Consider the following 21,559-nt stretch of genomic DNA (forward strand, 5'->3'; position numbering starts at 1 on the left):
TTTGAGGCTACTTGCTTACATTTATTATGAGAGGGAAAAAGAATAACTGAAGCAATGAAGATAGGAAATATACAAATATACAGTCAACTTGTTGGTTCTACTTCGTAATTAAAAAAAACTGTTACTGCACTGAAGGGATGACGAAAATATATGTATATCTATACAAAAAATAGGAGGGAAAAAAACAACTTCCTTCAGGTTGGTCAAGTTGTAGACTTTGCACACTCTGCAACATCCAATCTCCGGCCGCTGCTGCACAGTCTTGCCAAGTTCTGTAAATGGCAGAAAGTGGAATTAGCTGCCATGAAATGAAGGGTTCATCAATCAATCACCCGGGTAAAACCTACATTAGCAGCTCGGATGATGCTATTTGGAGACTTGAGGGCTGCAAGGTCAGTTAAGATTTTCTTGAGATCGCCGTTACATGGGGGTTCTGAAAGAGAATCAAGCACAACTCCATCATTTGGCAATCAGCTAAGTCAGCCCTCCCAACTGAGTGTTACAATGTAAACTTGCTACTGCTGGGACTTGTAATGTAGTATACCTGGCATGGATGTTGCTTGCGGCTGTAGCTGCAAGTACGGATGGTGCAGAAGCTCAGCAATAGAGATGCGTTCTCTGGGGTTCCGTACCAAGCATCTCTGGCAAAGTAAGAAAGAAAATAGGATGAATTTATATAAATCTTATCAGCAAGGATCTTGTGCATCTGTCATAGAACCATAATGATCGCTCACCTTCAACACATCCAGCAAGTCCTTCTCTGAAATATCAGGGAATTCAATCCTATGAGAAGGATCAATGATGGCATGCAGCTTGGTGATCTGATTGGTGATGCTTTGGAATGGAGTTTTCCCATAAGTCATGTAGTACAAGATACAGCCGAGGGACCACACATCGCCTTTGGGACTGATCTGGGGAGCACATCACACACAGCAAAAAGTATTTGATCAGTATTCTTGAACCACAAGTCTCTGGGCAGATTTTTTGAATTGCACAAGAGTGAGTACCTTTGAACGTGCTTTTCCTGACTGAGATGAAGTGTCTTTGATGGCTTCAGGGGGCATGTAGTTGAGGGTCCCTACCTGTATATGGCAAACAATATATTATGCACATGCACATCACATTTGGACTGGTTTAATTTTAAGGCAAATTAATTACTTTTCAATGAACAAAATGCAACTGAAACTCTCTGATGGAAGTTATTTTCTTTAATAATATTTTAAGCTGCACAAGAAAAGTTTTTAAACCCTCCAGCGTCATGTTATTGTAATTGCCTCTATGTAGTCAACGTTTCTTTGGTTTTACTTTTGCTGTAGTCCCAAGTGCCCTTTTTATTACAGAGATCCATCCTGAAATAGTCTCCACTGCTGTGAGTCCTGCTAGACCAGTTTGGTGTGTTTGTGTGGCTGTATTCACTTGCACACACAACACCAGCCCAATCTAACCCAACCCAACCTCTATTGCTTGTTTGTCATCTCCAAGTATCCAGACAGTGTGTTACTACTGAAGCTTCTTCTTAGCTGTTTGTTTTCTGCTGGTTGGGTCTGCTCAATCAGGTATATTTTCATTAATCTACTTCTATAATATACATAGACTGGAGAAACAGCATTGATTATTTAGCAAAATGGAGGCAGTGTTGCTGACCATAACATTTTGAACTGCCGTGTTATGATCCAATCACTCAGGAGGCCTGTTAATGCTACACACAAGATATTCAACGTGCTGAGCAAAAATAATACAAATACTATTCAACATCAACCTTACTTGTGAATCCTTCATGATGCTCGTTACATCTGGTTGGATCCGGTTTGCAATGCCAAAGTCAATCAACTTCAACGAAGCATTCACGATGACAAAGTTTGCTGGCTTCAAGTCACTGTGGACAATTCCTGCACTCACACAAATAACCCCAGTTGATTAATTATAAATATTATAAATAAGGTCACATTAGCATGCCAGTTAGTGAGCCTCTGTGATAACAATAGTAAGAGCCATGGAAAGACAACCGTGTTTGTGGATGGTTTGGACAGCCTCCAGCATGTTCCTCCAGTAGAACTTCCTGTCCAGTGGGTTCACAGTCTTGCGGTTTCGCAACCAAGTGTTTAAGTCCAAGCTTCCACACTCCATCAGCATGTAGATGTAGTTATCTGTTATTTCACTGCAAACACACAATGCATGCAGCTACTATCAGAGCATTGTGAACAGAAATCAAAAGTAAATCTTCCTCTCAGTAGATGCAATATTCTCTGCAATATTTTTACATTCTTCCGTTATGTTGCATTATATAAGTTAAATTTACAATTTTCACCATTCCAATTTTTCATAATATATTTGCATCTACTTCTAAAATACACCAAAGTTCCATGAAAGAGGCAAAAAAAACTGTTAAAGTTCACTTTATGTATGTATGGATTGATTTCTTTTCCTACACCATGTACTCACTAGTCATACAGCTTGATGATCTGGTCGCTGTACTGCTGCAAATGATTCAGATGTTGAATCTCATTTTTGTAACTTTCCACTGTCTGAGCATCGGCCTCGTCTAGATCAACATATTTCACAGCAAAAAGCTGCTTTTTGTGATCAAGTACTTGGTATACCTGAAACATCAGAGAAACCAACTGTCAGCAAACAAACAGCAAAAAGGTCATGACAGTAAACAGCAAATTCAAACAATGTTTGAACAGAATACAATTGTTTTGCTTCAATCTAATATTGTCAATGCTTTACCTTGCTTGATCCACCACGTCCAATCATCTTCAGGATATAGAACTGCTTGTCTTTAATGGTTATGGATTCGTTTGACAATGCCATAAAAGACCCCTACAGCAGAATTGCAATAAAGATATATCCCAGTTTAGTCATAAGCTGCTTTTATTATGTTAAGACTGTCAACTGTATTCCAAAGTAGGTCAGAGCACCAAACAATGCTTTATTTTCTTCATCTGTTCATTAAGACTAACTGAATGATAACTTCTGTTATATCCAAGAATATGAAAATAAATATAAATAATACAACATACATGCAAGGAAGACCGCTAAATTATCTGACTAACTAAAAGGCAGCTTGAGATTGTGGGCAATGTAGTAATTGAAACAAACAACCAAAAAAAACCCACATTGAGGTAGAACAGAGTTTTAAAAGCAACCAACATGAAGTACCTGTGGGGTTTGGGAACATGAAACTTGGTGTAAAGGTGTGCAGGGCTGCTGAGTGGGTCCAGCTCTGTGTGCTGTGACTGCAGAGGAAGCCAGCAGAGGGCCTTGTTTTGCAACAGGAGTGACAAAGCTGAGGGAAGGAGGAAGGAAAAAGGAAGGAAAGGAAAAACAGAGGGAAAGTTCTAAAAACGTGTTTACACGGCAAAATCTGTAATATTCTGATGGGGCCCCCTTTTCGTTTGGAATACGGTGAAATCAGAATATAAACGTCATCCGTTTCATCAAGTAAGATCTCATCAAGACCTTTAAACATCCTTTTTCTACACTTTTCAAAATAAAATAACCTTTTGCAAAAAAGAACATTATAAAAAAAAAACCTAAGCAGTATTGAATATTCTATTGAAGATTTGAAATTGTTCCCGTCTTGAGTTTAAACAGCGCAATTGAATGTATTTAAGACATAATAAATGAAACGATAAACGTGCATTTGAAATTTCGATGAGTGAAAACAAATTATAACAACATATTACCTGCTAGCACAGGGGGTTTTGTAGTTGTTTGGTGTTTGACAGATTGTAGATGGGTTCCTTCTGGATGGAAGATGGAAAGATGGAGTGGGCACCGGCTCCACCAGACGGGGAACAGGTCTTGGATCAGGAGGTGTTGCACGTTTATCCTGTGAAGAGTGAGTGAGTGTGACCACTGATGTATGTTTTGGGACTGAAACTGAATAAGATGTCTGAAAGAGCATTATTATTAATAGTTAACCAGTGAAGGAGACCACAGACTCAAATTGCCCAATTTAGCTTGAAACTCTATTGACCATTGGATGGAAGCATAACTAGTAAATGATAATGACAATGTTATCAGACCTCTGGAGAAACATGCCGGCCGACAAGAGCTGGCACCCTCCACGCTGATAACAGCTCCTTGTTGGCAGGTTTTGGCTGTTCCACTGGCTGAATCACAGGTAGCGGGGCAGGAATATGCAATCTTTCATGTCCCACACTAGATGGACCATTGCTTTGCATATCTATAAGATGGTGAGAATGAGAACAAAATACAGTCCATGTCCTTCTCAATGCACCAACCTTCACAACAAATTGCTGTCAATGAAATGCTACCTGGTAGATGTTCTTCTCGCTTGGCGGCCAACAGCTGCTTTTGCCCAGCTTTAAGGTTGCATACTGCCTCCTCAAGCAGATCAGCTGGCCTGGCATTTAATGCCTGGGCTTTGGCCAGAATTGAAGAAGCTTTGATTGTATTACCTTAAATGTTGAGAAAACAGTTTAAATGCATTTTACATAAAAGCTGCAGATCCAGTTTTGAGTCCAATATACTGATAAAGTATGGGGAAGATCAGGGGGCATACAACTGAGGCATTGGTACCTTGAGAGACCTCAAACTGGGCGTTTGCTATATGGACGAAGGCGAAGCCTTTGCAATTTGATCTTGCGACTATGAAGTAGTCCAGTGCTTCATCTGGGTCCTCGATTCTTTGAAAGGAAAACAGATGTAGATACTCTAATCAGTAAGTGACAGTAATTTAAAAATCAACATGGGTTACAACAATGAACTTTCACGGTATTTGACTGGACAACAACTGCACCAATATAATTCAATTTCATTCTTTATCCTCTCTATATATTTTTTTCCTAAGTGCCATTACAAAATTCTCAGATATTGTCCTGTGACTATTCTAAATGAATGTGGAGATACATTAACTCAAATCTCTCCGTAAAATATACATATTTGAAAGACTTTGTACTTGTAAAACATTCATGCCATTTCACGGCATAAAGATCAGTTTAACCGTTCACTTATTGACATGAAGTTGCGCGTGCGAACAGGCGAACACACACCACAAAATGTTGAGTGTAATGTAGATACAGTGTACAGCATTTCCATCCACACTCACCCCTTAAGTTCTGCATATCTGACGAGTATTCTGGCATACGTCTCGTTCTTGCTGTATTCTCTTAATGGAAGCTTTGCGAAGACTTTAGAATAACAGCTCTTGAGCTTATTGAGAAGGTTGACGTCTGTGTGAGGGTTGCCTCTTTTCTCCAGGTCCATCAGATACGTCCAACATGACTCAGGGGAATTTAGTTTTAGGACCTGGTCAAAACTGCAAGTTATATCTGCGAAGAAAAAAATGGTGATCAGAAATGTGAATTTTTGTCTAACCTCAACTTTGGATGACATACGATGCATCTACACAATGCTGTCAAAATAGTGTGATACTGTACCTTCCATTCTAGAACAGTGAAGGAGTGTGGTAGTGGAGTCCACAGCTGCCTGGTCCTCCCAAGGGTGAGGCTCTGGGCTGACAGTCAGTGGCTGGAGACACAGCAATGTCAAAAAAAGAATTACTTAATATGTTGCAGGGAAAAAAAACCTTCATTAAAAACAAAAGTGTTAAAAATGTATTTCACGCACTTGAAAACCAACAAAATCTCTGTCAGCTGCGTTTCTCTTGGTGGAGGATGGCACAGTCATTTTCCTAGTGCTTGAGCCAGATGTTTGCCTGAAACAAAATGTAAAAGTCACAAGAACATTCAAAATATGATATGTAAGTATGATCACATTCCCAAACATGAGGTGCAATACATTAGTATTGTGTACAAAATGTCACTGGACGCGCATGTACAAATGCAAATCTGACGACTGAAGACATTCTTATAAAGACCTTATCTGCTGCATAATTACCTGGACAAAGTACCAGGCACTAATGCAGTTTTCTTTGAGGGCTTCCCATCACTACTATCATCATCATCATCATCATCATCTTTTTCAGGGATAGAGAAGGGAACGATGGAAACTCTTCCTGGCTGGAAAACAAGTGAGAACACAACTTAAAAACTCCAACTAAGTGGTAAACAGCTTTCTGCTTCCTTTGAATATGTGCCAGGGGGTGGGGTGAAGGAGGATATATTCTCACCATGCCAACTGCTCTCTTGTGTTGAGGTCCAGACCTCCAGCCTGGTAGCTTGTCTTCTGATGATCCACCACGGGACTCTGTCCTAAGGGCCACAGAAGAAAGAACATTCTAAAAATGTATGATTCTTAAAGACACAGATGCTTGATTAAAAATTAGAACCTGCTCTTATTCTTACCCTGAACCGAAAATACTGGAGAGTTGCAAGTCAGCTGTCCCATCTGATATCCTGCTGACTTTTTGTAATTCCAGGCCTTTTTTGACAGAACTGTGCAAGTTACTGTTAGGCAACGCTGTTGAAAAGAAAATATAGTTAATTCAGCCGGAAAGGCAGATTACTAACATGTTATGTTATGAAATATAACGATAACATTGAGTTATATCACAATAGCTTCTGTGACATTTAAATCTACACGTTAGTCAGTCATCAATAAATACAGACCTGGTACATTTTCCTTATCCTCTAAAGAGAGGAATTGTGTGGCCCCCATTTGCATTCTCTGCAATGCAGCCTCCAGCAGCTCCTTTGGTTTGGCACCATGTTCAATAGCACTCTGCAAAATGTAAATGCCTCTCTTTGTGTTGCCTGGTAAGATAAAATAGCAGACACTGTGACACCTCATAAAATGACTAAATACTTTTCATATTTAGATTGAAGAAGATAACAGCAAAGCACATCTCTGTACCTTGGGAATGCTCAAACTGTGCATGAGCGACATGGACAAATGCAAAACTGTGGCTGTGAGATCTTGCAACATTAAAGTTGGCCTCCGCCTCATTAACATCTTGAAGTCTAATAAAAGGGAAAAAGGAAAAAAAATAATTTTATTTCTCATCTGTCCTTTAAAAAATGTCGAAAGTTACTTCATCAAATACGACAATTGCAATATATTAATAATTATTGTCATCTTCATAACATCACAGGCTGAGAAAAGTCTTCACTTTCAACCATTGTATGTCTACCAAACTGAATAATACATTTGGAAATAAGACAGTGACATGCACAATGGTTTTTAACAAAAAAAGTAGTAACTTACGCTTTGAGTTGTGCAAATCTGACCAACATCCTGGCATAGCTTTCATTCTGACAATGCTTTCCCAGTGGCATATTAGAAAATACTCTGGTATAAAAGTCAACAAGCCTGGTGAGGTGGTTACGATTCACTTGAGGGTCTCCTTTCTTTTCCATTTCCATCAGATATGAAAGACATGCATCCGGCGAGTTTGAGCCGATGACCTGGTTAATATTGTCTGTGTCATCTGTAATAAGTGTGAGGCATTACTATCACTTTATGTTTTATAAACAAATATAAATATATAGTTCACAATTCAGCATGCCCTTACCTTCATTAAGATACTTTTTGATTTTGTTGAGCTTTTGATAAAGCATGGCAAGTTGCTGCTTTCTGTCTGTGTGCTCCTCATCCTCCATATTTGGAACTGAGATGAAGACACAACATAACTGTTAACCTCGATATTATGTGCCTTGTCATGTCTGTATATATGATCACACCAAATCCCCTTCAAAACAAAAACAACACTCAATACTACTCAATACTTGTGTAAATGTAGACTGCTGGTGCACACACCTTCGGATGTCCTTGCAGGTCACTGACAATTCAATTGCATTATAAGTATACTAAATGTAACATACGAACACTAACACGAGCTGCTTTATAAAAATTAACGTGTTTAAATAGACTGCATAAATGGATTCAGTTTGCAATGTGGATATGAATATTTAACGAAATAGAGGGTGTTGGAGTGACATGTTTATATAAAATTAATTCTATGTAAACTTCTGTTCTTCTTTTATAAGATATGATGGTCGGTAAGTATTATGATTAACGATACATGGATGCTGATTCGATCTGTCGTGGTAATTCGTGTTGAGCTTAATGTTTATGCTGCGTATTTTAGATGAGCAGTGATTGGCCACAACAATGTTTGATAAACATAATAGGGATCGTTAAACCGTGGTCCATTAAAAACCGCAAGAATAGCGAATCCTCGCGGATAAATCCAATTGAAATCTCGGAACAGTATACCATTCATGTTTACATTTCGTGTTAGCATTAGCGAGCGAAGCTAGTTGACTATACGACTGACGTCAGTCATCAAGCTAGCTTTGTAGCTGATGAAAATTCAAACATATTCAAAGGCAGCACAGACAACAGAAAACGTAAGCATTATTTTAAGACATCTCACCTTGTTTAAGATGTCCCAAATTAAGCCCCTTTTACTTGTAGGAAACGGCAAGGCTCGCACTCAACTGCCAGTTTTCAAATTCGCCACTTCCCCCCAAGTCATGCGTTGATTGGATAGTTTGTACCGACACCACGTGACAAGATGAACATGGCTTCTCATTGGCCGATTACTTAAAATTGCCTGTAGAGGGCACTGTTTAGGTGCATTGAGCTAAGAAGCTGTAAAATTGTTATACGAAACCATTGGGGATGATACTAAACACCTTTTGTAGGTGAACAGTGGGTTAGGTAATGAATATTCATGAGGCGTGACTTTAAATTTTGAGTGCTAAGTTAATGGTTGTGGAAAGAGATGTGTAGCCAGAATTTACAAATACACAACCATGTTCACAAAACCGTTCAATATTACGTCTCGGTGTCACGTGATGGCGACTGACCACTCACATGAATAATCCCCCTTGCTAACCTATGAAAAAAAAATTCACACACAGGATACTTCCCTGTTCCTGTTCCTCCCAGCGCAAAGATGGCAGCCACGGGACAGTGATGTGCAACGACACAGCTTTAAGGGGTTTTGTCATGAAGCCACGCTGGAGTGTGCAGCTGTTCCACCTGCGTTTTTGACATGACAACGCTATAACTAGTTACTGACCAATGGTTCGTCTTAGGAAGACATTGAATCGAAAGGATTGAGAAATGTTCTGTTTATCTGTGGGCTAAGCTAGTGAGCTACGATTAGCTAAATAAATGAACTGGTTTCTGGTGCCTCAGCAGAAGAAAGCAGCTGCTCCTCATACTGTGTACTGACCTCTTTCAAAGTGAGTATTTATTTTCGTTTGAAAGGCGTGCATGACAGCTAAAATGTGAAAAGATTCATTGTATCGCTTTTTATTCTGTTGAATTTGACATTTAAATGAGTCCCTCGGTATCTGTCTTATCTAGAGATGACAAACTCCATGAGAAAATCTGCCCATGAAGCGAATGCATCTATTTTAAGTCTAAAATAGATGAAACTAGACTAAATAGACTGAAAACATCTTATTGGTTAATTCGGCATATCGAATATCCTAAATTGTCGTTTTGTGTTGTGTATTATGTTCATATATGGCTATGGACAATAGCTGCTGTCGTGCTACACTATTGCTCTTGTTTTTAATCCACATTGTGCCGATGTAATTGGTACAAAATACAAATGTGTCCCTCCTTTCTCATCTCTTTTTTGAAACAGCTCTTTTTCATAATGGCCATCACTCAGTTTCGCCTTTTCAAGATCTGCACATGTCTAGCCAGTTTGCTCTCCTTCTTTAAACGATTGATATGCAGGTAAGCAAGTCTGTTTGTCTTGGAATCCTTGTAGTGTCATTAAATGCCATTGTAATATTATCGTAATTAAACCAAAACATTTTATCTTAATTTTTGTTTTAAATTGCTTTTATTTTGACATTGTTTTGTGTGACGTTGCAGGACTGGAAGGGGGCGTAAACTCAGCGGTGATCAAATCACTCTGCCAACAACAGTGGATTTTTCCTCATCTGTACCAAAACAGGTCAGAGTGTGCATTAATCTATTTTTGCAAGACAATCTAAAGAATGAATCACTCCATTAAACTCCAGATTGATAAATACAGCTCTATTGATAAGTGAAGTTAATAAAATATTATTTTATTTTATTTATTTAAATTAATTAAATGAGAGGATTTTTCTCAGTATGTCCTTTTCTTTGATTGTGTCTCCACTGACCTGACTTGACTTGCATGTTGCCGTTGTGTCTCCACAGCCTGAGATTGAAGAATGGAGCTGCTGGGATGAAGAAGCCCCAACAAGTATTAAGATTGAAGGTGGCAATGGAAACGTTCCACCTCAATCCGACGAGGTAGAGGAAGAGCCTGACTATTTCAAAGACATGGCGCCCACAATCAGGAAAACACAAAAGGTATGGCAACAGTGCGTCACGTCAAAGTTTACCAACCCTAGTTGATCTTAGGTAATAGTCTCATTGGTATTTTGAAAATGTTTACAACATTTGGATTAAATATAGACATCAGGAAGAGTCCAGCCATGTCCTGTTACCATGGAGTACCAGCAGGTGGACTGGGCTGCTCCTGTTCTCACCATTTGCTGGTAAAAGTTAACTTGAGAAACCTGTTAGAATAAAAAGAAATACAAATCAATTATTAAAGTGTCTGATATAATGTACACACAAATAATCAAATACCTTTTGTAAAAGCATATTAATCTGCCTGTCATGGAATTGTAATTTGTGTGAATTGCAATTGTCAAGTGCTTTGGTTAAAGTGTTCTCCGGGGATTCCATTTTGCAGATATTGCTGAAGAAAAGGGAGCCGCTGAACTACCTGTTACCTGATGGCTCAGCAGGTTTCTCCAGCAGACTGGCAGCCTCTCAGGATATGATGTCCTTTAGTCCACCATCAGTGAGTCTCAGTTACAGGCACACCCAGAGTTGATTTAACTAGGGCTGCACCTAACGATTATTTTTTTAACGATTAATCTACAGAATATTTTTGCGATTAGTCGATTAATCTATAGATTATATTTTTTAATTATTATAGCAATTATTTCCCCCAAATTAAATATCAAAGTTATCTCATTAATATTAATTAATATTTTCTTCCAACATCTTCTCTTTAAAACAAACAAATGTAACAAAGATTATGTGATGCATTATTCCACAAATAATAGCCATGTTTTTGACTGATAATCTCCGTTTTACAATCCAACATATTGCTTATTCAATTCAAATAAAAGTGATCGAGCGCAATCTGCATTCAACAACAACAATAATACATGAGGCAATGTGATATTCAAGTCACTTTCAGAAGAAATAATTGTGCAACCTCAAGTTTAGCAGCCCAACATAAAATCCTCTTAAATAGATATTAATATAAATAATTGTATTATATTTATTGTAATGATGTTAATATACAATTATTTTACAAAATTTGTGCAATTTGAGTAACACAAGAATAACTAAAACTTGCAATCTGAATCAAATCTCAGTTAAAACACCCAAGCACACACACACACACACACTCTCTCTCCCTCCCCTTCCCCCATCTCTCTTTCTCTCTCTCTCATGGGTCTCTGTGTCCTGAGTAAGAACATAGTTTGGCATTCAGCTTACTCATATGTGACTGTTAAGTAAACAGAAAATAGAAATCGGCCGCATAACAATAGAAACACGTTCGGCGTATCGATCATCCGAGTGTATTATGCTTGGTTGGCGGAGACACAAAGTGCTGCCACCATGACAACGCTACGTAAGTAAGGACATACAGTAGGGACAAGTGGAGATCCAAAAGAACTCCCTGTTGAAGAGATACTACATTATACTAATGTGAGGTGTACTTCTCTACTCATCTGGGGGAGGCAGTAGCTCAGTGGGTAGAGCTTCCGCTTGGGAACTGGAGAGTTGTCGGTTCTAGTCCCTGCCAAGGTGCCCCTGAGCAAGGCACCGAACCCTCAATTGCTCCCTCCTCTGCGTAGGGTGGTAATGTAATGTAAGTCGCTTTGGATAAAAGCGTCTGCCAAATGCTCGTAATGTAATGTAATGTAATGTAATCTGCTTTCTGACTTAATTCAAGATCAAGGATATTATTGAACATTATCCTTTATTGTGCAGGCTGAGCTGGGTGAAATGGTCAACTGGCAGGCGGACACAAATGCCTGGGAGGACGAGTCTGATGCTGCGTGGGAGGCAGAGGAGGTGCTCAGGTAATACGCCAAGAATGCATTAGTGCCTGTTTAAAATACGGAAAAAAAGTTAAGAAGCTTTAATTGAGCATCAACCCAGTCTGAAAGAATTGCATGAAACTTCATGTCCAGTCAGCACACAGCTAAGCAATTGTGTTTGCAGAACATCAACAAGCCAGGGCCTGATATGCATTCCTGTTGGCAGGAAGGGCATTTTTGGAGAAAGACAGAAATAGACGTCGAAACATTAGGCTGCTTTATCTTGAGAACAAGTCAGGACAAATTTATTAGAGCGCTGCATATTAGCAGTAAATGGTTAAGCTTTCACAGTTAACCACACCGGAGAAACCCAAGCTGCATTCCTCTGTTCACTCAGCTATTGTTATAGTGTTAGTTTAATTTGTGTTGTGTGTTGCTCAAGCTTGTCATACTTGTTGTTACATATGCTCTTTATTCACCAGATTCATCATGCAGAACTTATATGGTATTATTAGTCATGCATGATGTCCTTACTATATAAAGTTTTATTTGAAGGATGTAGGTACACTTTACAGCCAGCAAGTGGCAGTGTAAGCTAGTATAATAGTAGAGAGGGAACAACATGTTTTTTCAGCAAGACGTAGCTTTTCGATGCTGCAATGACATAGCTTTTAATAATGCGTTTGCTTATCAGACAACAGAAGCTGGCGGAGAGAGAGAAGCGCTCCATGGAGCAGCAACGGAAGAAGATGGAGAAAGATGCCCAGAGAATCATGAAGAAGGATCAGCAGAAGATGGCTGTCAAGCTTTCGTAACATTTGAGGAATGCTCAGTTTTGAGCCTAAGGAATAAGGGGGGGGGACACTGACCCAATCACCGCTCCACCCTAAAGTCATCAAACCAAATGGATTTTCACCCTAAACTACTTATCTGATAGTGAACGAACCCCTCCTCCCTCCTACTCCACCTTGTTTCCACCAGCAGCCATTTTAGTATCATTTTTCAGCCACAGCAGAGTGAAACGCCAAATACTTGAGGGCAGATAAAACCACCTGGCATAATAACCATTCATGTGGCTCTGTCATTATGGCTTTTAACTGAAACTAGTATTTCTACAATCCAGGTCATATTAGAGTAGACTGAAACAACAAGATGATCAGATGGCAAACAGTATAGATTCTGGTTTAGCAATCTTTTCTATTTCTTCCAAGGAAGCACTGTAAGTAAACTGATATCTGTTCTCTGTCGGCTCTCTAATTGAGAGTACAATTCCTTTTCTTTGTCATATTTATAATATCAAAGGACAAAGGCGTGTAATTAATTTTAAGCATCGCTGAATATCAGTGACATCCCTTTATTTGTTCGAATCCCTTTTTATATTTGTTATTCCAAAACACAGTTCGTTTCTAATGGCTGTCGCTTAATATTCCATTTTGTCTACTTGTGCTGTCTTGCCCCAATTACACTGGAAAACTGCGTCTAATGAAGACACGAGAATGAAGAAAGGGCCCTAAAAACATCTCATTGATATTGATCTGCTATTCCACTTCGTCAACTTTCTACTGAATTAAGCCCTTTCCCCAAATTTTGTCACTGCATTGACCTATTTTTGGTGGAGGTGGGGTGGATCACGTCTTGGTTATCTTGGCCAAAGAAATGGATAAAAACTGGAGAGCTTGCAGCAGAATTTGATTTTGACTGCACAGCCTGTTACGCATAATTTGAATGGAATTACTAGTCAGTGTTTGAAAGACTGCTGCCAGTGCCCAGAGGCAAACCTGTCATGGAAGCATTGGCCGATGGAGAGAATATGTCTTCATCTGTGGCTTGTGGTCCATGCTGACAGGGATGTGGGTAAGCAGTGCAATGCTTGTATGGTGATACTAGTGAAGAATTTAACTGAAGGAGGGTTTTATTTGAAGGGAATTAAACAATTGCTCATGGATTTGTATTTGCTTTGGAAATGCTGTTTTGCCAACTCTAATCATTTTGGAAGAGCTGCATGTTCTCTTAGCAAAAAAATATGGTTTATGTTTTGCACATCTGATTTTTCCAAAAACAAATCCCTGGGACATTTTTCCATCTGTAACCTTGAGTTATAACAACTGTCATGATTGAGCAGAAGATGCAAGTCTTCAGACTTTGTTGACTTTGAAGTCATAATTCCACAAGCTCAATTCAGAAGGTTTGGGTCATTGGATATGTACACACACCTGCTGTATTAGTTCTACACAGGTTTTTAATAAAGATTTTGTTTGATTCATACCTCCATGATTCATCTGATTATGAAGATTTCAACATCAACCTTATTATGGATTAACTAGTTGCAATGTACACATTTGGTACCTTTTATATTACCAAACACGTGACCAGCGGTTGTTATTACTCATCCTACCTCCATGTCAACACTGCCAATCCCATCTGAGGTTGTCCCACTGACAAAACATGTCTTGCTACAGATCGTCACAGAAGGCTTGCAATGATCTATGGTGATATAACATCTAGTAGGCTCTCTGCTGGGTTAATGTCTTAAGCAACCTTCCACTAACTGAAGTCAGACCGGATAGTGGGAATTACAGCATCTCTGATGACTCATTTATCTGTTGATGCTTTAATGAACTGAGGTCATGGTTATGCAATTTGGGGTCTAGATTTCCATATGGCAGAGTGGGAATTAATTATTTTCGCAAGGGCTCAGTGAACATTGGTAACTGTTACATCACGACTGAAGAAAACCGTTGGATTGAGAGAGTAGCTGGACATACAGCTGCTGTGGCACTGACCCAATTTCTATTGGTTTAAGAGTGCAGCATTTTACAGCTTCAGAGAGCCTTTTAAAGTTGGTCTAATGCACTCACATCGTCTGCTCCAAAACCCAACGGACGTCTGAAAATTCAACCCGAGAAAGCCTTCATGTAAGATGCACTGCCATGGAAAGACCGCTCAATAAGCACTTGAGGTTAGTCCAGATTTCCCTTTTTAGAGCTATATTAATATTCAACAGCAGCTTGAATAGTCCAACACATCAAACTGTCATTTTGAAACTTTCAGTCTAACCCCATCACAAATGTCAACAGTCCACGTGTTGCCAGTATTATCATGCTTTAATAATGGTACAAGAACGTGTAAACCACCAGTATTGCACATAGCTCAGGCACATGACGAGTGTCATTTTGAAGCAAACTTATTTCTATGAACAAATACATGACGGATGAATAAAGCTCTACTTCCAGGGAGGGAAAAGAACACATTTTCACAAAACAATAACGGTGAATACACAGTAAAGCTTTGGCTGAAGGTTTAAAGTCGTTTTGTGAACAAAAACTCAAATCGATGAACCCATCACCAATCAGAACTTAAACATACAGAATCAAACTTAAACATTCAATCGTTCACCTGCTAAACTCTCATAGATACAAGCATCAAGATAACACTACAATTAGTGACAGGACAATAACACAATCATCTACCCAGATGATCAGCTTATTACACAAATAAATACATATATAACCCTCTTTATAAATAATTTGTTCCAGGTCACCATTATGCTTCACCTCATGGTAACTACAGTGCAAAGTAAAAGTGCGGAATCAGAATAACTGCAATGTTTTAATCAAGTGAAGAAATTAAAGTAATCTCGTAAATACTTTTGAGAAAGATGCTTAAGTGCTTTTAGTACAAAGTTAGGCAAGTGCATGCGAGTTGGAAGCCATTACGCATTGGGCCTGTGGGTGACGTGACGAAGAGAGTGCAATCCCATGATGCAACAGCCCCTGATAAGAGCAGCAATGTTATATACCGGAGCGCTTCCATCCACGCCATGCCGCGAGTACAGCCAGGCCACCGTAGGCAACACAGGAGCTGCCACTGCAACCAGATCCACCAGGAAGCTGTTGCTCCAGTAACGTTTCTCAACCACCTCCAATCCTGGTGACGTGCAAGGGTCCTCCTCGCAGATACCGAAGTTCAGCTCCTCCATGAACTGTCGGCTCTCTGAGGGCACCGAGCAGCACATCCCTGAATCTGTGGAGATGTCGGGGCTCACTGAAGAAGCAGGGCTGGCCGCGCTGGGTAGCATAGGTGTCCAGTCAGTTATGTTTTCAGTGGTGAAGGATGAGTTGGTGGACGCTGACAGATTTGGGAGTCCCAGGAGACTGCTGGAGGCAGAGAGAGCCGCTTCCTCCACTGTTCCGCCATAGAGCTTCAGTAGCTGAAACAGCAGGGCTTGAAAGACTGGAGACATACACATCACGTCGGTCTGAACCCCCTTATCTTCTGCGATGGGCTGCTCCGAATGGCATAGGGTGCTTGAGGAGATGGTGATGGTGGATGAAATGATATTTGATAGACTGGGTGGGGCTGTGGCAGATTTAGACAGCAATTGTTCTTCCTCCAGCAGTGCAGATACCCCAGGCTCAAGCTCTGCTCCAACCCTCAGGTTGCCATTGGAGTCCTGACTGAAATCCACAGCTGTGGACATGAAGACCTGCTCCAAAATATCCGCTCTGTTGGCCATCTCATCGTTTACTAGCAGCCCACTGTCCGCCATCTCCTCTGCCGCCTGGTCCCCCAGCTCAATTCCCCCCTCTTCCTCCCCCACCAGTTTCTTCCCGCCACCATCAGGGCCGTCACAGATGAAGTCCAAAGTGGGTTCATCTTGGAGGTTGGCACCACTCTGAGCGAGCTCCATGCTTTGAAGCAGGGATTCCAATTTCCGGTTCTGGATGTTGATGTCATTGAAGTACTTCTGTATTCCCTTGTCTTTCTCCATCAGGCTGCTCTTCATGGTTTCCACCACCTGGCGCAGCTGCTTGATCTCTTTGCGAGCTTCTTTGAGAGACAGCTGAGTCTCCACCCGGTGACATTCTTCCTCGATCCAGTCCTCCCTCATCCTGCTCAGCTGGGTTTTAAGCTCCTCAATCTCAGCCTCTCTGATAAGAGGGAGGAAAGGTCCCAAGTTATTGGATGACAGAACCTACTTCAGTCAGATCAGAAGGGCTTGCATTCAAACTTTTTTCCTGGTACAACAAAGTAAAGCTACAGTCACATAACCTAAACTACTTCACTGCAAAATCTTAACCAACCTGTCATGAACTCTGTTCTCAGACCACACCATTTTGGTCTTCAGGTGTCGGATGGCCACTTCCTTCTGCTGCAGAGGGGTGAGATACTGCTCTGGGTTTGGGGGTTTGATACCATGGTTGTCGCCACAGGAGTGATAACGGCCCAGGCGTGTTCTCCTGGTGGAGAGAAATGAAATGAGCCGATTTGCGGAAACAGGATTTAAGATTATCTGTCAAGTCCCCAGCTTGCCACTTTGAAGCAACTACAGAAAGAGGCAATGTCATGACAAACGTAAAACTCATCCCAAGGCAATCTGGTTGAGAGAGTGCTGTCATGGCAGATGCTCTGTGAAGCCTGGAATTAGTGTCTGACACAGGATTACGGGTTTGCAGACTAGAGACAAAACCTTAAAATGCTGGGTTATGTAAATACATGTAGAGTCAGCAAGGACAGACACTGCTCAGTAAGGGGAGAAAATAATCTAGAGGCTAGTTGCATTAGAATTCAAATGCTCTCCGTATATTCCTCAAAGTCCTGTGATCAGTGATTAATCGTGCTCCTCCAAAGAGAACCGATAAAAAGAATTGATGTTTTTCATTTGGGGATAAGTGGGTGGATTTGGTCGGCATGCAAAACAGCAGGCCCCTCTCTTCCACTTGCACAATATCCTAGCAACCTGGGATACTTGAGGCTTTGAAGTGAGTGTTCCGCATCCCTGCCAGAAATAGAAACAACCCAGCAGAAGGGAGCTCACGAGGGGAAAGGCATCACATGACACCCAGCCAGGCAGAAGGGCTATGACGGAGCAATGAGATTGTCTTAAAGTGACAACAATGGAGTTTATGATGCGTTGTGCAAGCACAATATGATGTGCTGCAGCATGAATATAACAGAAAAGAGTTGAGATGTTTGGTCATAATGGAATATTCTGGATGCTTTTGTCTCCATCACATCAACCTGAATGGACACGAGTCAGCAGAGACACTGTCTGGATGCCATGTTTAGACATTTGCTTTATTATATCCTCATTAATCCTAACCATAACTGACATAATCCCAGTCTGATGTGAGAGAGGAAATGATAACAGCCCGAGTTTAATCCTCCCCTCCCCCTCCCATCCACTCACTCACTGATGTTTAACTGCATACTGCCTGTGCCAAAGTCCAAATCTCTCAATCTCCAAAATCTCTTCTCTGTCAGATTGAGAGTGGATCAGAGTGGGTCAGATTTGGGAGGATTATTTAAAGAAATTACATGGGCGTACCAATCATGATGTTTTTGTTTTTCTGTTCCTAAAATTTTAAATCGCAGCCCTCCAGTAAAAAGGATTAAGCTTTACATATCACATGAAAGCCATGTTAGTACCTGGTGGTGGGGCTGGAGTTGCTGCTGCTGCTGCTGTTGTTGTTGCTGCTGGCGGTGGTGGCTGAGGAGGCGGCTCTGGGACGGGACTGGTAAGGAGCATAGAGCTCTGCATCACGGTTGGCTGTTGGGCTCCCAGCTGGTTTGAATATTGGGAAGGGCCTGATGCCAAGAAAACATTTTTTAAAAACACTACATATACAATTCTATTACAACATATTGGACACGCAACGAATGCTCTCAAATACAGTGTCCTGATCCACTCTACCTGCGTGAAGGAGCCTTCTTTCCAACAGAGATGGAAGTGAGGCTCTCCCTGGTCTTTAGGCTCCCTGTGCTGCTGAAAGAGCTGAAGTCTGTTTCACTAGCTGCAAGAAAACACATTAGTGTGTTACCAAGCTGTCACTTCAAACCTTTACAACAAACTGCACATCATGGTCTCACACATGGCCTCATTTATGATTCATGTCCTTCCATCCCATAGATTCCTTTTGCAACATTTGTACTGCCAATCGATCTAATAAGCACTTTCTAGCATCTCAGCACTCTCGTCCTTGATAGGAGCACATGTAGAATCAAGTGGGACTATCACATTACACTTTCTGTCTAACCAAACTGGTACCTCTCATACGAAAGCTGTTGGACGAACTGCTGCCTACAGTCTGCATGCATGAAGAAATGCATGAACAGCCAATAAGATAATAATTGTGTGCAAGCCTTGGCATAAATTACAAAACAAAGCAACCAAATATGGAAATAAACCGGACAGAAAACACAATGCTTCAGCACGACACAGAGGCCTGGAAGCTCCCCCTCCCTTTAATGAATTGTCAGATACTGCAGAGCTGCACTGAATTGAAATTCCAGTTCACGTACCTGAGCAGCACCTCTTGCCTTCACACAAAACCATTGTACCAGTGACTGTGACAAATAAAAATTCAAAACTACGTGACCCTGCACAGCGTTGTGAGAGTGAGTCTGTGCACATTCAACCAGTGAAGTAAACCCCTGCTAATCAGCCTAATTGGCTGAGCTGCTGAAACTTTCCCTTAACCAATCAGCTCCTTCACCTCCTCCTCCTCCTTCTCCTAATAAGCAGATTGTTTGTTTTCATTTGAGCAGATTAAAAGAGAGGCATATAATTGTTTTCTGGGATCAACATTGAAGTACTGTCTCATATGTAAACACAGTACAGATGCACACAAGACAAGTCATTGCTCTGTTCTTTACCCAACAGCTGCTACTCAGCCATTGTTTGTTCAACTGAATATGTCTGGGAATCTGTTAGTTGTTGACATCTTAACAAAGTCATTGTACTTTGGTCTTCAGGGAGTCATTGACATCCAGAGTTCACATGCATATGCTGCACATAAATCAGTCTATAATCTGCGAATAAGCACCCAGTGTACACACATTTGTACATTCATATACAGTTTAAAATCTGACTGTAAATGCATAGAACTAAAGTAAGAATTTCAGATTTTGTTGATCCCAGAACAATTTCAGATTTTACTTTCCCTATTATTATTGTGTTCATTATCCAGACTTGAAGTGAGGCTGTAAATATGGGACACATATTGATTGCATCAGTACGTCACCTCTGTGTTTCATGGCAGACCTCAGCACCCTCTTGTGCCTCGGTGCTGGTCTCGGTTCGGCGCTCCACTCAGCCATCACCCTCACCCTCTTCACTTTGGTCTTGCGCTCTGGGAGCACTGGCGAGCCGTGGGAACTCTGCTCTGAGCCTGACGGGGTTTTGGAGGGGGACACAGACTGACTAGTGGGGCAGCCAGTGTCATCTATCATAGACAGGCATACAGACAGTGGAGCTATGTGTAAGCTAAGGTGTATGGTTAATAAAACAAAACAATCCAAAACACTCTGGGCACCTGTAAGTGGGCCAGACTTACCCCGCTGGTGCGTTCAGACAGATATCTTTATGATTTATCCTTGATTGGTCGCCAAATTGCTCAAAACAATATAACAAGGCAAAGATACAATTTTATTCCGTAAAGTATGGAAAAACAGGAACATTTTGTCCAAGAAAATAGTCCTCCTGCGCAACTAAGGTGCAAGTGCATGGCAGGCAACAAACACATACAGTCAGTCAAAAGGTCAAGGTTCAGCCTGGTGTTATCGGAGAGATAACACAGCTGCTTTAACAAAGGCTGTTTCACAATGGCAACAACCACTTTCATCAGTAGTTGTGTGTAAGTAAGTGTTTGGAAGTGGTTGTGTTGTACAAATCATGTTCACATACACACACTCTCTCACACACACAAACACTGAACAAACACAAACAGTTCTTGCAGTTTGGCATATAATCTGCCAGTTGTGTTTTTAGATTTAAAAACATTTCATTCAATGTGAAATGGTGAATTACTGTTTTCACTTCTTTTCATTTTCTTTTGGTCCATATGGAATTTCTGTCAGACCTGGAAGGAACCAATAGAATACAGTCTTGCACCAAATTGTAGGATTGATTGTTCATAGAATAGTTACATTGTAATCCGAATTCCATTTTATTAAGGCTCTGGGGAAAGTGAAAAAGGTGTTGAAGACAAAAACAAAATAAATCTTCCTTTGCCTTTTATCGTGAACACAGAGATTGATTTCTTACCAGAGCAAAAGCTGTTGGTGCTGATGGTTCTTTTGGAGTGGTCAGAGCTGATGTCGCACTCCTTCCCCTCCTCCTCTGACAAAGGTGAATCGGACATTGGCGATCCTTTCTCTTTGGGTCGAAAAGGATGGAGGACCAGACGTGGGATGCGGCTGCGTGGGCTTCCCTTCTCTGGTGACTTCTTCTCCTGTTCAAACAACATCTGTCAAAGCTGCAAGCTCGTTCTAGAGTTTGATATCTGAGTTTACTCGCCTCTAAGGCTTTCAAACTCTGAATATTGATATACTTTGCCTCTGATATTAAGCAACTGATATAAGCAAAGAAGCTTAGCACACCTCGTACTCCTGGAACGGTCCCATTGTGCTTCACTCAGTGTTTACCCCTGATGGATAAACGGGAAAAGGGAAAGAACACAGGTTAGTCATTTTTCCGTGGAGTGTGTCTGTTGCTGCGCCTCGACGTGGCACTTAAACCCTTAACAAACAAGGCTCACTCTGTCTGAAGTCTCCCCACCCCGCAA

General features: G+C 40.8%; 3 protein-coding genes across 3 annotated transcripts; 1 reads left to right on the plus strand and 2 right to left on the minus strand.

Moving 5' to 3' along the window:
- On the minus strand, window positions 1–8,399 carry ttk (ttk protein kinase). The gene is made up of 25 exons (XM_076150341.1): window positions 8,306–8,399; window positions 7,442–7,537; window positions 7,135–7,357; window positions 6,784–6,890; window positions 6,540–6,683; window positions 6,276–6,390; window positions 6,101–6,182; window positions 5,869–5,990; window positions 5,599–5,686; window positions 5,409–5,499; window positions 5,078–5,300; window positions 4,549–4,655; window positions 4,284–4,427; window positions 4,032–4,192; window positions 3,690–3,835; window positions 3,163–3,289; window positions 2,731–2,823; window positions 2,443–2,600; window positions 2,007–2,158; window positions 1,765–1,889; window positions 1,008–1,082; window positions 735–911; window positions 545–641; window positions 348–433; window positions 1–272 (listed from the first exon to the last, which is right to left on the minus strand). Exons 2-25 carry the CDS (start codon window positions 7,527–7,529, stop codon window positions 204–206), a joined length of 3,000 nt encoding a protein of 999 aa, XP_076006456.1. The 5' UTR covers window positions 7,530–7,537; window positions 8,306–8,399; the 3' UTR covers window positions 1–203.
- A 409-nt stretch (window positions 8,400–8,808) lies between these two features.
- Window positions 8,809–14,258, plus strand: ebag9 (estrogen receptor binding site associated antigen 9). The gene is made up of 7 exons (XM_076150517.1): window positions 8,809–9,122; window positions 9,533–9,627; window positions 9,769–9,850; window positions 10,081–10,236; window positions 10,625–10,735; window positions 11,944–12,035; window positions 12,688–14,258. Exons 2-7 carry the CDS (start codon window positions 9,545–9,547, stop codon window positions 12,806–12,808), a joined length of 645 nt encoding a protein of 214 aa, XP_076006632.1. The 5' UTR covers window positions 8,809–9,122; window positions 9,533–9,544; the 3' UTR covers window positions 12,809–14,258.
- A 1,447-nt stretch (window positions 14,259–15,705) lies between these two features.
- On the minus strand, window positions 15,706–21,398 carry sybu (syntabulin (syntaxin-interacting)). Its single transcript, XM_076150204.1, has 7 exons — window positions 21,375–21,398; window positions 21,040–21,226; window positions 20,018–20,218; window positions 18,688–18,787; window positions 18,423–18,611; window positions 17,078–17,233; window positions 15,706–16,924 (listed from the first exon to the last, which is right to left on the minus strand). Exons 1-7 carry the CDS (start codon window positions 21,396–21,398, stop codon window positions 15,706–15,708), a joined length of 2,076 nt encoding a protein of 691 aa, XP_076006319.1.
- Window positions 21,399–21,559: the final 161 nt, after the last annotated feature.

The sequence above is a fragment of the Genypterus blacodes genome, unplaced genomic scaffold (genome assembly GCF_046128005.1).
Source record: "Genypterus blacodes isolate CSIRO-AG114 ecotype Tasmania unplaced genomic scaffold, CSIRO-AGI_Gbla_v1 ptg000052l_1, whole genome shotgun sequence".
Lineage (NCBI taxonomy): Eukaryota > Metazoa > Chordata > Actinopteri > Ophidiiformes > Ophidiidae > Genypterus > Genypterus blacodes.

What these genes read in the sequence shown, in the direction of transcription:
- ttk (XM_076150341.1), bottom strand. Translation starts at nt 7,529, where the DNA reads ATGGAGGATGAGGAGCACACAGACAGAAAGCAGCAACTTGCCATGCTT. An exon ending in TCCAGTATTTTCGGTTCAGG is followed by an intron (nt 6,183 to 6,275) that starts GTAAGAATAAGA and finishes TGTGGCCCTTAG; the next exon opens with GACAGAGTCCCGTGGTGGAT. An exon ending in GCATCATCCGAGCTGCTAAT is followed by an intron (nt 273 to 347) that starts GTAGGTTTTACC and finishes TGCCATTTACAG; the next exon opens with AACTTGGCAAGACTGTGCAG.
- sybu (XM_076150204.1), bottom strand. Translation starts at nt 21,398, where the DNA reads ATGGGACCGTTCCAGGAGTACGAG. An exon ending in GTCTGCCATGAAACACAGAG is followed by an intron (nt 18,788 to 20,017) that starts GTGACGTACTGA and finishes GTTTTCTTGCAG; the next exon opens with CTAGTGAAACAGACTTCAGC. An exon ending in AAGAAGGCTCCTTCACGCAG is followed by an intron (nt 18,612 to 18,687) that starts GTAGAGTGGATC and finishes TTGTATATGTAG; the next exon opens with TGTTTTTAAAAAATGTTTTC.
- ebag9 (XM_076150517.1), top strand. Translation starts at nt 9,545, where the DNA reads ATGGCCATCACTCAGTTTCGCCTTTTCAAGATCTGCACATGTCTAGCC. An exon ending in CAATCAGGAAAACACAAAAG is followed by an intron (nt 10,237 to 10,624) that starts GTATGGCAACAG and finishes TCCATTTTGCAG; the next exon opens with ATATTGCTGAAGAAAAGGGA. An exon ending in TGTCCTTTAGTCCACCATCA is followed by an intron (nt 10,736 to 11,943) that starts GTGAGTCTCAGT and finishes TTTATTGTGCAG; the next exon opens with GCTGAGCTGGGTGAAATGGT.